This window comes from Tenrec ecaudatus, chromosome 11 (genome assembly GCF_050624435.1).
Source record: "Tenrec ecaudatus isolate mTenEca1 chromosome 11, mTenEca1.hap1, whole genome shotgun sequence".
In the NCBI taxonomy this organism is placed as follows: domain Eukaryota; kingdom Metazoa; phylum Chordata; class Mammalia; order Afrosoricida; family Tenrecidae; genus Tenrec; species Tenrec ecaudatus.
The window spans coordinates 17553654-17568453 of NC_134540.1; the positions used below are offsets into that span (position 1 = coordinate 17553654).

The following is a 14800-nucleotide window of genomic DNA, read 5'->3' on the forward strand; positions in this document are numbered from 1 at the left end:
TTCCCTGGTTTCTCTTCTCCCTCTTATGGACCTCCAACCTCCTTTACACCCAAGTTTGTATCTCTCAAGTTTCTAGTCCATTGGTGAATCTTCCCACCGCCCCCTCCCTCCCTTAATAGCCAGCATAGTCTGCATGCCCTTGTCTTGCTTTCTATCCTTATAGTAGTGGGCTGAGGATCCCTGGGAACGTCATGGGCTATGGGTTGGGCTGCTAACCACAAGGTTATCAGTTCAAAACCACCAGCCATTCTGGGAGAAAGATGAGGCTTTCTACTCCCATACAGAGTTCACAGTCTCAGAAAGCCACAGGGGCAGGTCTGCCCAGTCCTGTAAGGTCACTCTGAGATGGAATCGGCTCGATGGCAGTGAGTTTGGTTTCAGAGTGTGAGTAGGGGCCTCATACAGTGGCTGAGGTTGGTCCACTTCATTCAGCATAATACTCTGCAGGTCTGTCCATGTCCGTGGTTTCGTCATGGTTTTTTTTAGCAATGCATAGCATTCCATTGTGTGTATGTAACAAAGTCTCTTAATCCATTCTTCAATGGATGTGTGTTTGGGCTGTTTCCAGCTTCTTGCTAGTGTGAACATGGGAGTGCATGCATCTGATCACGTTACGTCTCTTACTTCTGTAGGGTTTAGACCCAGCAGACGTAGGCTGGTGGCTACTGGTACCTTTGAAGCCCATCTTACTTGCATGATTAATGATAGCAAATTTAAGCTACTGACTTAGGATCTTTAAATTATTTATATATACAAAGGGGTACCCCCACACACAAAATAGAATATTTTATTTTTCCCCAAAGCTACGTGTTTACATTAAAAAAAAAAAACAACCTTATCACCTTCAAAGTACTCTCCACACTTAATGCATTTGTCAAATCTGTGATTCCATTCTTGAAACATTTTCAAACTCATCTGTTTGTATGGCTGACAGCACCTTCCACGTTTTTTCTCCACGTCTACTTCATCAAATCGCTATGATTTCATGTCCATCTTCATTCATGGAAACAAAAAGAAGTCACACAGAGCAAGGTCAGATGAGTGAGGTGCGTGGGGCAAGCTGTTTGTTTGTTTGTTTTGTTTTTTGCCAAAACCTGGTGCAAACTGATAGGACCACATAAGCAGGGGCATTGTCGTGGTGCCAAAACCAGTCCTCCGACCGCCACAAGTCAGGTCTTTTTTGTCGCATGCAGTTAGGCTATCTTTTCAAAACTTCTAAATAGAAAGTTGATTAACAGTCTGACCTGGTGGAACAAAGTCCAGATGCACTGAATCAACCTTCTCATCCATTTGGGGAGTTGACCGAAGTCCAGGATGAGGTTTGTCATCAATCTGCAGTTCCCCTTTTGTGAAGTAAGAAAACCACTCATGCACTCGAGCGTTTCCCATAGCGCTGTCCTTGTAATATGTGTTCAACATCACAGCCGTTTCGGTGGCATTCTCACCAAGCAGGAAACAACATTTCATCGCCATGAATTGTTCTCTTAAATCAGCTATCATAAAAAATGAGGTTCGAGCAAAACTGTTGTTAGGAAAAAATTCACTGTGACCAGAGAGAACCTTCCCAGACAATGTGACTGGGTGCACTGACTCAGAGCAAGTTGCTCAATGCTTACCTAGTGGGGAAAAATTCATATAATGAAGCTCCTAGCACAATTCTGGTGTTTTTTTGGGGGGTGTACCCCTTCATATTTTTTCATATTAACATAGCTCACAGTCTGGTACCTCGTTGTCTACTTCAACATCGTAAAGATCCTGGAATTATGTCAGATTACTCTGTATTCACGGAATGTAAAGACCCTTAGGAGTAAATTGTTCTCCACCCACCCCACCCCACAACCGGGACTTACACTGCCCCGAGAAGGTACCTGTACGCCCTTTCTTTTGAATCCCATGGGAAGAGTTCTTCTATCTCTTGCTAATATATTAACGTATTCTTCATAGTATTCCTTCCAAATGCCTCCTGTTGTGGTAACTGTACAAGCCATTGAGTAGACACAAGTTGAGTTCAAGTCCATGCTGATGTTGAATGGCTCTGTAATGGCGAGAGTAACTTCATGCTCATGGGTTCTCTCTGGTTCCATTGAGGCTTTGAAGTGGCTTTCAATAAACCTTTGCAATGAAAGAATAAACTACAAAAATAGGAATTGAAAAATGAGGAGATAAGAAGAATACAAAGACACCATCCAGAAGGGTTAGCATTGTGATTGCAATGAACACTTTGCTCTGAGTTTCTTGGATAAGAGTGCAGAACAGAGAAATTCAGCCCGTCTGGTAATTTTTATCCAAAAGGGAAAACCATAGTAGTTTTATAGGAATACATTTACTTTGACTGGATTCTTAAATGTTTCAAGGGTAGCTTTATTTTCAAATGATTTTCAGAACAGTTTTCAGTAAAACTTAAAGACAGAACATAAGAATGTAATGCTATGGAGCTTTTTGTTCAGGGACTGCAGATTGGTCCGTGGACTAGACTTCTGAGGGGGCCCTTTGACACAAAGGTAGAGTCCAAAGTGCCTAGCCCCAAACCAAATCCATTGCCCTAGTCTCTCCTGACTCATAACCCACCTCTAGGACAGAGTACAGTTGCTCTTAGGGATTCCGAGACTGGAACACGATGTGAGCGGGCGAGCACATGGTGCTGCTGTGGGGCTACTGGTGGGTTTGCCCCACAGACCTTCAGGTTAGCAGCCCAATGCTTAAGGAGTATTAAATACCTCCTGGGAACCTTTCTAGGGAGTTCTGGTGATGTAGTGGGGTTATGAGTTAGGCTGCTAACTGCAAGGTCAGCTGTTAAAAACCACCAGCCACTTTGGGAGAAAGACAAGACTTTCTGCTACGTGAGGATTTGTAGTCTTGGAAATCCACAGGGGCAGTTCAATCTACTCTGTCCAATAGGGTTGATGTAAGTTAGCATTGACTTGATGGGAGTGAGTTGGGGTTTGGATTTTGGGGACCTTTCTGACTATGGCCACATTCCAGAGAACCAGTTCCCTCTGCCAGGCTCTTCCCAGGCATTCGCTGTCATCAAGACCACGGAAGACTAAACAGGGAACTGGCAGTCAGACCCTGCAGACTCACATTGTATCAGGTGCCTGTGGTCCTGATACCCATCTCCCACCCCACGCAGGACTCTCTTGAGATGGGTGAAAGTCACACACAAATGGAAGACTAAGGTGACTGGAAATGCAGGCCACAGTGTGGGTGAAACTTGCCTGGATTCCTCTGTAAAGCTCAGGTCCACTCTCTTTTCTTTTTAAAATCATTTTATTGGGGGCTCGTACAACTCATCACAATCCATCCATCCATGGTGTCAAGCACATTTGTAAATTTGTTGCCATCATCATTTTCAAAACATTTTCTTTCTACTTGAGCCTTTGGTATCAGCTTCTCACTTTTCCCTCCCCCACCTCCTCATGAACCCTTGATAATTTGTAAATTATTATTATTATTGCATGTCCTACACTGACCGATGGCTCCCTTCATCCACTTTTCTGTTGTCTATCCCCTGGGAGGGGGTTATATGTAGATCATTGTGATTGGTTCCCCCTGTCTCCCTCCACCTTCCCCTTACCCTCCTGGTATGGCTACTCTCTATATTGGTCCTGAGGGATTTATCTGTCCTGGATTCCCTGTTTCCAGCTCTTATCTGTACCAGTGTACATGCCCTGGTCTAGCCAGATTTGTAAGGTAGAATTCGGGTCATGATAGTGCGGGGTAGGAAGCCTTTAGGAACTAGAGGAAAGTTGTATGTTTCATTGATCCTACACTGCATCCTGACTGGCTTGTCTCCTCCCCGAGATCCTTCTGTAAGGGGATGTCCAATTGCCTGCAGATGGGCTTTGGGGCTCCACCTGCACGGGCCCTCATTCACAATGATAGGATTTTTTGTTCTGGGTCTGTGATATCAGGTCCACTTTCCTTCAGGCATTTATCATTATTACCAGAAATTAGAGTAGGCTGTAGGCTTGTTGTAATAAATGTGTTTCCTTCATCGCTAAGAAAAGCTCCTCAAGTACAGTAGTTATTTTAATAGCAAGTTTTATTGAACCAATAATACTCTTTTGTATGGAAATAAACATTTTATTATACCGGTAATATGATGTCACTTCTAAGCATCAATAAAGAAATGCCTGGCATCATATCACGTAGGCTGCAATATTAACTGCACATATTCATCTTTTCCTATAGCATTTAAAAAGAATGTCACATAGAATACAAAGTTTAGAAATAAACGACTTTCAGTGAGGTGGAATTCTAAAATATATATGTAAATGCATAATGTGACTAGAAAGCACATAATTGGCTCGTTGTTATAAATGGAGTGAGCTCGCGGCCATCGAGTCAGAGCAGACTCAGCCACGCTGCAGGTCAGAGTCGCACAGCCCCTGAGGGTTTACGAGCCTGCAAGTCTTTACAGGAGGAGAAAGCCCCAACTTTCTCCCTCAGAGTCGCTGCTGGTTTTGAAATCCTGACCTTGCAGTTAGGAGCCTAGTAGGTAATCACTATGCCCCCAAGCTTCCTCGGTTAACCGTGAAGTGCAAAACATGCAAACACATCAACAACTGTGATTTTCATTTCTAGCGATTAGTGTTTCCTGATGTGTCCAAACTAAGCGAGTTGAAGTCTTCCATTCTCATCTCGAAGGAGCACTCTTATTTTTCCTAAGACAGACTTTGTTCAGTTTGTTTTTTTTACATTTTATTAGGGACTCATATAACTCTTATCACAATCCATACATATACATACATCAATTGTATACAGCACATCCGTACATTCTTTGCCCTAATCATTTTCAAAGCATTTGCTCTCCACTTAAGCCCTTTGCATCAGGTCCTCTTTCTTTGTTCAATTTTCTATGCAGAAGTGCCTCAAGGCCTTCTTACAATCTGACAATGAACGTCTAAGCAGTCAAAAATGTGGTGGTACACTGGTTACATGTTGGGCTGCAATCCCCAAAGTCAGCGGTTCAAAACCACCAGCTGCTCGTCAGGAGAAAGGTGGAGTTTTCTACTCCCATAGAGAGTTATAGTCTTAGAAGCGCACAGGGACAGTTCTACCTTCTAGGGTAGCTGTGAGTCGGGGTCAAGTCACTGGCAGTGAGAGCCACACATTCGGCCAACGAGGGTCTGAGAACTGTAGAGTCTATTATGTTAAGGTCTATTATTTAAATTTGGTTATTTTCATTTTGAGGAGGTCTAGGGTGTTGTCATAGGCACATTCTGGACCATTTCTATGAACACCTTTGAAATTCAGAGTGATTCTGCTTACAATCACCTGACACTAGCGTGGGAGGTTTGTTTTGTTTTGTTTCATTCAAAGTTGGAGAAAAATTGTTCTGGTATTTAGTATTCACTAGAGGAGAAATTAATTTTATCTCTACCCAATGGCTTTCTCTAAATTAATGTTTTATCTCAAATGCAGATGTTTGGAGGGAAAACAATCATCTAGAATTTAATTTAGGATGAAAATTAATTTGAACAATTTCAGAATACTTTGTTGCACTTTAATTTCAAGACTATAAAGAGATATGTAAACTACATTTTGGTTATGAATCTTTATACTGTTAGATATGAAAATGTAACAAAAATTTCACTGTTTAGAGTAAAAGGAGGCACGATTTTCTGATTTAGAGCCTTAGGTGATAAACTTTAAAATGAAGTGACTCTATTGGAGGCCTTTATTTAAAGAAATGGATTTACAACTGTGGGTAAAACAAACTTTTAAGCTTCATTTATCGTTTCACTTGAAGCAGGTTAAGTGTATGCACCAAAGTAACATTCTCATGATTTCGTGTCCAACTTTTACTTTTACCTTATATTTGTGTGTTTTAATATTTTTACTTATATACTCACATGTATATGAAGTGCAGTTTGATGTTTTTACATCATATACGTATTTTGCATCAAAACCTTATCTTTAAGCTTTTTACTGTGAACTAGGTGAAGGCTTACAGAGCAGATCATGTGTTGCTGTCATGAACTCATCAAACCTCCCACTGTCTTGCCCTCGGGGGTCCATCATTTGTGCCCATCTCCCTCTCCCTCTTCCCTGTTGGTTCCCCTTCCCCCTAGTTTACACCTGAAGACCCCTAGCATGTGACTTCCTCTTCCCTCCCTCCCCCTTCCCTTCCCTTCCCACTCGAAGTCAAAGTCTGTTTCTTTCAGTGTGAAGACCATCTCCTGACTGGATAATAATGGTATTTGTCCTTTTGTGCTTGGCTAATTTTACTCGGCACGATGCGTTCCAGGCTAATCCGTGTTATGAAGTGTTGCATAGATTCATGGCCATTCTTTAACGCCGTGCATTACTGTGTTTGTGTATGGGCTGAAGTTTGTTTACCCATTCTTCCACCAATAGGCAACTAGGTGGTTTCCATCTTTTGGATAGTGCAAATGTTGCTGCAGTGAACTCGGGTGTGCATGGATGACTCCATGCAGCCGCTCTTACTTATTTAGGATAGGTTCCCAGCAGAGGGGTTACTGGCTCCTAGGGTGTTTCTAGTTCCAGCTGTGGGAGGAACAAGCACCCCCTCTCTGGCCACCGTGGCTGTCCTTCCCGGTTTACCATCCCAGTGGATGAGGACTCCAGTCTCTCAGCACCGTCCCAGCATTTGTTGTTTTCTGCTCTGAGGGACTCTGTGATTAATGTGGGAGTGAGGTGGTCTCTCATCATTTCAGCTCACAGCTCCTGAGTCGCTGAGAATCGTGAGCATTTCTTCATCTGTTTGTTGGGGGCCCGAATGTCCTCTCTGGGGAACTGTCGGTACATGCCCTCTACCTGTTTTAAATTGGGGTCACCGTCTTTTTCTTGCTGAGGTGTTGAAGTTTGGAATCTTCTGTTTGAATAACTGAGCATCAGATTCAGGACCCCTGCTGATAGAGTGGGTTATGCACTGGACCGCTGATAGAGTGGGTTATGCACTGCTGACAGAGTGGGTTATGCACTGCTGACAGAGTGGGTTATGCACTGCTGACAGAGTGGGTTATGCACTGGACCGCTACTCACCGAGACAGAACTTTAAATCCACCAGGTGGCTCCTGGGGGAAAGGTGAAGTTTTCTGCTTCCACAGGTTTACAGTCTCGGGGACCTTAGGGAGCAATTCGGCTCTGCCATGTAGGCTCATGAAGGGTCGGGATCTACTAGGTGGCGATGTGATGAGGTTGGAAGCATCAGATTGGATGGGTGACAGCAAGAGGAACAGATGGGCACTTACTTCACCAGTCCCTCCTTGAGAGGAAGATGAGACTTCCTACTCCCGTAAAGGGTCACGGTCTTGGAAATACAGGGGCAATCCCACCTTGTCCTAGAGGGTTGCTATGAGTCAAAATTACCTCAATGGCTGTGAGGTTTTTTGAGTTCAAAAGTCTGTGGGAAAAACTGGAATGCAAAGATGATGGAATTTTCCCGTGGTGTTGAGGCCCCCTTGTATCTGATTTTTTTAGCAGAGTGATTGTAAACATTCCCTTTCAATGGGTTCATGGGAAAAAGAAACAACGTACGATTAAAAGCAGTAGGCATGTGGCCATCTGTCTTACTAACATGATTGGTGACATTAAAATTAACTGCATAGTAATCACAGCTCTTGAGGCCACAAGAATCAGTGAGATATTGGTTTCTTCTTGATGGTAGCTGGCCGTGACTGGTGACTGCTGTGAAAGGTACCACAGTAGAGGTGCCTCGTTAGATCGGGAGAAAAATGTGGAACAAAACTCACAATCCTAAGAAGACAAGGCTTTCTGGTCACATAGAGACTGGTGGGACCCCAGAGGCTGTGGCTCTTAGTCACAGTCACCCCCTGAGTCTGGAGTGAACTCACCCCCACGGGTCAAGTTTGAGCCACACAATCAAGCTACACTGGGAACCGGAAACACTGCGAGAGACGCACTCCTCAGAATGAGCAGGCCTGAGAGACAAGGTTGAGAAGGCCAGAAGGGGCAGGGGGGCGGGGGTAGAAAGGAGTGGAAGCAGGAAACCAGGGGAGGAAGTGGGGTTAGCGCCATTACAGTGGGGGCTGCAGTCAATGACATGAAAACAAAATGTGAATGAATCGCTGAGCGGAAAATGACGTGCTCTTTGCCCCAATGCACAGGAAAAAGTTAAACGAGAAGTCATAAATATTAAACAAACAAACAAGAAACAGCCACCGAGAGAGAGAGGGACAGTCTAAATGTGACGCACACGCAGCCCTGGCCTTTCTTTGAAGTCTCCGTTGCCGCCCCTGCAGGTGTTCACTTGTACTACGTCGGTGGCGAAGTCTACGCGGAGTGCGTAAGTGACAGCAGCATCTTTGTACAGAGTCGGAACTGCAACTACCAGCATGGCTTCCACCCAGCGACCGTCTGCAAGATCCCCAGCGGCTGTAGCCTCAAGATCTTCAACAACCAGCTCTTCGCCCAGCTCCTTGCACAGTCGGTCCACCATGGGTTTGAAGTGGTTTACGAGCTGACAAAGATGTGCACCATCCGGATGAGCTTTGTTAAGGTAAGGGTGCGGCCATCCTCATTGCCTGCTTCACAGCGAGGCCTCGTTTAAATTCAGAAAGCTGCGCAACTTCACAGAAAATCAGTGGTCCCTAATAGTGCAGCGACTTGTAAAACATATATGCTTGGCAAATATAACGACCGATGATCTGTTTAAAGAGCATGAAAGGTAAATACATGCCGGGGGCTTATTTTAGGGATGATGGACTTGAGCATAATTAACATCCCACTCAACTCAGGTGTTTGTTTTTTTAAATTGATTCTAGTACTCGTTTAGAACTCTGGTGACATAGTGGTTATGGTTTGGGCTGATAACCCAAGGTCAGCGGTTCAAAACCACGAGTCATTCCTCAGGAAAATTGAAAGATGAGACTTTTTACTCCCTTAAAGAGTTACAGTCTCGGACACCCACAGAGACAGTTCTACTCTGTTCTAAGAGGGATGATATGAGTAGGAACTGATTCAATGGCTATGAGTTTTGGGGGGTTTGGGGGGTATGTGGTTTGTTTATTACCACGGATATTGATCTTTATGCGCTCCAATTTTTTTACACATTCCCATTTTCTTAGACTCATACCACGCAAAGATCCACTGGGAATTTAAAATGCCCTTTTAGCCTTCAGTGTGTGTAGTGGGCATGCATCAAGCTGCTAACCCACTGAGCAGTTCAAACCCACCAGTTCCTCCGAGGGAGGAAGATGAGGCTGTCTACTCCCATAAAGACGTAAAGTCCTGGAAACCCATCACAGCAGCTCTACTCTGTCCTATAGGGTCGCTATGAATCAGAATCAACCCGTTGGCAGTGAGTTAGCTAGCTAGTGGGTTTCAAGGGTCTACTCAGAGTCCCTCTGCTATTGACCAATGTAATTTGCTTGGGTGTGACCTTTCTTCATTGATAGATAACATTGATGAGAAGTCACCCATCTGTTTTTCAAGTCATTTATCATTTTTGTTGCCTCCCTGATCAATGGTAAGAAATGGGGAATTACTGGAATCAGCCAGGGCCAAGGATAAGCCCCAAGCACTCTCGGGCGCCTTGCTTGCCTCCCTGTCTTCCTCCAGCCACTCTTTGATAACCATTTTGTGCAAAACACGGGCTCAGCACTGAGGGGATAAGCATCAGTTCAAGTTGCTTCCCTTGTAGGAGGAAAAATGATTTGCCATTTTTTTCACCCTCCATTTATTTTTGGCCCCACCCCCATCTCCTCTCGCCCCCTTCCCATGCTCATCCTTGACTCTGGCCTCCTCTTAGTCATCCAAGTCTTGTCTATTGGTGTATAAGCCACGTGTCTCCTTCATTGTTTTTCCTTGTAACAATGGTGATGTTAAATATCTGTCTTTGAAAGGATGGCTGAGTTTACCATTGTTCCTGTGGTGGCCGGAGCCTGAGACCAGCTCTGAGAAAAATAAACAACTGCCATCACATTGATTCCAAGTCTGTGTGTCATAAAGTATGAGACAGTCCATAGTTCAAGCACATCAAGCAGTCTTATACAAGTGCCACTGCAGTGTCACAACTTGAACTTCTTGACAGCAGCTCACCTTTACCCTCCCCCCTCGCTGTTCCCCCCAGAAGCCCTTATTCTACCTGTTGTCTCTATGGGGTCATCAAGCCTGGGTTTCATGTACCCAAAACAGAAAAACATACAGCAAATATTCAAGAGGGATGCCCACAATGATAAGATACATCATAGATAAACTCCAATACGGGGAGAAAAATAAAAGTTTAAAAGTATTGAAAACCTGATCAAGAAAGGGGAGTCAAGTGACAATGTTTTAACCATTCAGGTCAGGTTTACCATGTTGCTCTCCTGTAGTCATCTCTCCCATGCACTGCTTGGTAACCAGTTTCTTCCCACCCCTCCATTACGGATGGAAGGGGACTCACCGAAAGCTTATTTCCTGCGTCGCGCTCACAAGTGGCTCTTGTGCTTCCAGTGACATCCACAGCCTTCTACCCAGAATCTCACAGTCACTCTCGACTCCATTCTTGCTTTTCAGGGCTGGGGAGCTGAGTACCATCGCCAGGATGTCACAAGCACCCCCTGCTGGATCGAGGTTCATCTGCATGGACCGCTGCAGTGGTTAGACAAAGTTCTCACGCAAATGGGCTCTCCGCATAACCCTATCTCGTCAGTGTCTTAACAGCCCTCTTTTAAGCCAAGCCACATTTCTGTAGAGTCCATGCTGCCGTAGGCTGTTGGCTTATATAAGGGGCTTCTGAATGCTCATGGTACGAAGGAAGTACGAGGTGATGGAATTCTCCCAGGAACTTTTGTGAAGCCCTCTTGTATAATGACAGATTTAGAGTTAACCAAAGCTCCCAGATACCTGTAGAAACACATATAACAGACACTATCCTTTTTTCAAATCGTTATTTGTTGCACGCCTTCTCGTGAACCTGATGCCGATACAGTGTGACTAGAAAAGCAAAGAAACGTGTGAGAATCAGCTTCGCCTGCAGGAGGCACCAGGGGAAGGCGGCTGGGCCAGTGGTATTGAAAGCTATTGGCAAAGTCAAGGGCAGCTTCCGGCTTTAACGTCAGGCTAAGGCATGCGGTGTGGACAAGCAGGAACATTCTAGAACTGTGTCCACAGCAAAGCCAAGCACTAGGAGCACGAGAGCAAATGACCCTCTGAGACACAACAGTACAACCTGTGCAGTGTTAGGGCTCTCACTTTGAAGGCCGTTGGCAAGCAGCAGCATCAGGCTGTGTAGTCAGTTATGTGGGGTCAGCCACAGCTCACGTTTGAACGGTGGTAAATGTCTGTGTCACAATGAATCTGGCATTTCCACGATCTTCGTCTGGACACCTCAATGACACGAACTAACTTCCTAGCTGGACTGTCGTGCTGACTAATGGTACATTGGAAACAAATGTAAACTGTGATCAGAAGAGGGAAAACGGTGAGGCTTAGAGACCTGTTGCTTCGTACACTTCCGTTGTACAAGAGCAAAAACATACCAGATGAAGTCGAATATGGGAACATGCATACAAAAACAGCATGGAATGAGTTGTCTTCCCAAATAGCTAGATTGGATCAGAACTTAGTCCATCCATCACCCAAAAGGAAATCACGTTCCCATTTTCCTGGTCGGCCGTGTCAGCAGCCCCACTGATACCTGAGTCTAGACCATTGGTATAACACCGTGTGTTTAAATCATGTGTAGAAGACTTGTTGGCATAGTGGTTACACGTTGGGCTGCTAACTACAAGGTAAACAGTTCAAAACCACCAGCAGCTCGGAGGGAGAGAGATGAGGTTTTTTTTATTCCAGTTAAGCGGTACAGCCTTGGAAACTCACAGGGGCAGTTCTACCCTGTCTTGTAGGGCCACTGGGAGTTGGCCTCAGCTCACTGGCGGTGAGTGGTTTTGCAAAGGAAAGAAGAAGCAGGTATGGTAAAAGGGTTGGATAAAATCATCACACGTTCACTTACGTTTTCTCACATTCCCACTTTAAGGTCTAGAGGAGAAAGCACCTTTGACCTGTTGACAAATATTAACTATTTACAGCTTACTAATATAATCTAGACCCAGTGTTGAATCAGATTTATGAATTCTTTAGCCTAGTGTCTCTTGATTAAATCATCTACTGATCTAGTTTGGTAACCTTTCCTACAGCTGATGTCTCCTATCTTCCCAAGTAAAATGATAGTGACTCCACAGTCCCCTCTAATTATTGCAGAACAGTCATGCTGAATAATAAAAACTACACATATTAAAGCATGTGGGTGGTGGTAAATAGGAAGCTTCCCCACATTTTCCAGTACTGTTTATATATATAGATCTATACACACACACTCATACATATATATACATGTACACATTTGTGTGTGTGTATACATAACCACCCACTAACCATTGCATTGCTTGAAAAGATGTTTTACACCCTCCTAAAATTATAACATTTAAGATGGCAGTCATGCTTATAACAGACGGTACTTCAGTCATCCAAGAGGTTTCTTCACATACACATTCTGTTTGGGCTCTTTCCAGCATTAGTGCACATCATAGTTTCTCATCAAATTGTACTCAAGGTCGAAATGATCACGTGAAAAAGATGCATGAGTGACCTTCTGCTGTCACCTCTCTAGTAATGATTAATGTTGGCTTCTAGAAGCGTGTGTCTGTACTAGAGAAAATGCACATTCCCTCCGGCATTAAACCAGGTGTTGCCTAGTATTCATGTGCTCCCGCACCCACCGCTGTGAGCCACGCTAGGTACCGTAAATGCATAAGCCATTTGGCATTAAAGTAAGTGTCACATGGCCTTTATGAGCTCCTGCGGTTTGTGTTGCTCTCCGCTGTGTGCCCTGCTCGGTACCATGGGGTCAAATGTAAGCATGAGCCAGCCCCAGCCCTCGGGGAGCTGGCCTTCTAGGAATAAGTCCATTCGTGAAGTGTCACGGTTCCCAGTTTAAAACAAACCGTGATCTCTCTTTTGCTTGGAAAAAAATCTATGACTGGTTTCTTAGTGAGTTCAATCTTGAAACTTTAAAATTTCCCTTCTGTACAATCCGATCATGGACAAACGCTTCCTTGGGTAAATGCTGCTTTTCTTCTCTGTCAGCGGTGTTTTCTTCCTCCCTTGCTTCCCGTTTCCCAGCCATTCCTCATCAAGCCTTCAAGCAGAGTTGTGCCATTTACCTTTAAGTCACATGGCAACCCTCCCTACCTGTGTCACCACCTCCGAGGAGTTCTCCGTGGCGCATTTGTTGTTTGGGAGAGAATGCCTGCCGTTTTTCTGAGGCGCCTCTGGGTGCTCTCAAAGCCTTGGTCTTCCAGTTACTATGAGCTGCTTACCCAAGACTCTAATCCCTCCTAGCTGTCAGACTCACCCTCTAGTCGTTTCATTCCTTTGCAGAGTTAGCCCCAACTGGTTGCTCATAAAGGACAGCGAGAGAAAAGAAGAGTCCAAGGGAGCACTTGCGTTTGGGGAACCTGGGACAAGAGTTTGATGTGACCTCAAGTTACTGCTGTGAAAAACAAATGCTCGAGTTGGTACATACTGCAATTGCTAAGTCGTTACATAAGTTATGAACTTGGCTCCTAAACAGCTGTGTTTCGCTCAGAGCCTTTATTAGGCTAGTCCCCACCCCCCTTGGGAAATTTGGAGGAGGCGGAGGCACTGAGAAGTGCCGCCTTCAGCCATTGCAGCACAGCTACGTGTCAACCAGCCTCTTCTCCTCCAGCCGAGAATTGGAAAAGATTTAAAACAATGTTTGATTTTAGGTTTGTAAATGTGCTTATTGAGCACTGGTTCTTTGAGGGAGACAATCCAAATAATAAAAATACTGTCATAGTACTCTGTTATCAGGGATTAGCCGAGTGGACGTGGTAAGCATGGAAGTACACCGGCCATTCAAAGCCTGCTTCCGATCACCAGGGAAAAGGGTCACGTGCCAAGAAGGAATCAAAATAGCTTGGCCTGCTCACACATGCCAAACATTTGTCATGTTGTTGACTTTTTTTTTTTTTCTGTTAACACTTGAGGTATGAAAAGTTTGCTTTAGCTAGGTGGTATTTTAATAGCCGACACAACTTTGGAACTCTAAAGATGTCACTTTTCAGGCATTTATATATTTTCTGGTTTACATTTGTTTGTTTTTATACTCATTGGAAACTAGGAAGCTGGCCAAGAGAAAAGCACTTAGCATCTCCTTTTATATTGTCTTCTAAGGAGTCGACTTTCCCCATAGCAATGACAACAGGATCATTGATAAATATCACTTGTTAGACTTTAAGCTCATGCTTCATGCCAAACATGTCTTAAATATTTGATACTATATCCAATCAGTGTAGCAAATATAATGTGCATTTCCAATTTTGTCTTTATATGATTTAACAACTGAACTGCATGACAAGATTAAGTAACCCTGGCATATATTAAAGATAAACTCAAATTAATGTACAACAAACAGAAAAATAAACGTGTATTTGAGTGAAGTAATGCTTTTGGTTATAACCAGTAGACTTCAATTATCCTTCAAACGCATAATTGTACTTTTATCTGATTGTTTATAATAAAGAATATTGTACCTCTCTGGTTTTTGGCACATTTTTTCCTACAAACCTCACAGTGGACTCATTGGACATCGAACTCCTAAGAAGTTAAGCGTAAATCATCCTGTTTTGAAAACGAAATTATTTTTTTTTTACTTTTGGAAAATGGGGTGATTTTAAAATCCAGCATGCTGTAGGGAAACTTGATACTCATCAATGCCATTGAATCGATTCTGACTTGTCGTGACCCAGGAGGGCAGAGTCGAGCTGCCCTGGCGGGTTTCCAAGGCTGTAAGTCTTTATAGAAGCAG

At 44.0% G+C, this 14800-nt stretch overlaps 1 protein-coding gene across 3 annotated transcripts in view; it reads left to right on the forward strand.

The window, feature by feature from the left end:
- SMAD9 (SMAD family member 9) overlaps positions 1-14511 on the forward strand; it is a 69141-nt gene extending 54630 nt beyond the window's left edge. For all 3 annotated transcript variants that reach the window (XM_075562945.1, XM_075562943.1, XM_075562944.1), the window contains 2 exons: positions 8229-8485; positions 10486-14511. In XM_075562945.1, the coding sequence (XP_075419060.1) occupies positions 8229-8485; positions 10486-10629 (401 nt within the window). In that variant the 3' untranslated portion in view covers positions 10630-14511. The remainder of the gene's footprint in view (positions 1-8228; positions 8486-10485) is intronic.
- The last annotated feature ends 289 nt before the right edge of the window (positions 14512-14800 follow it).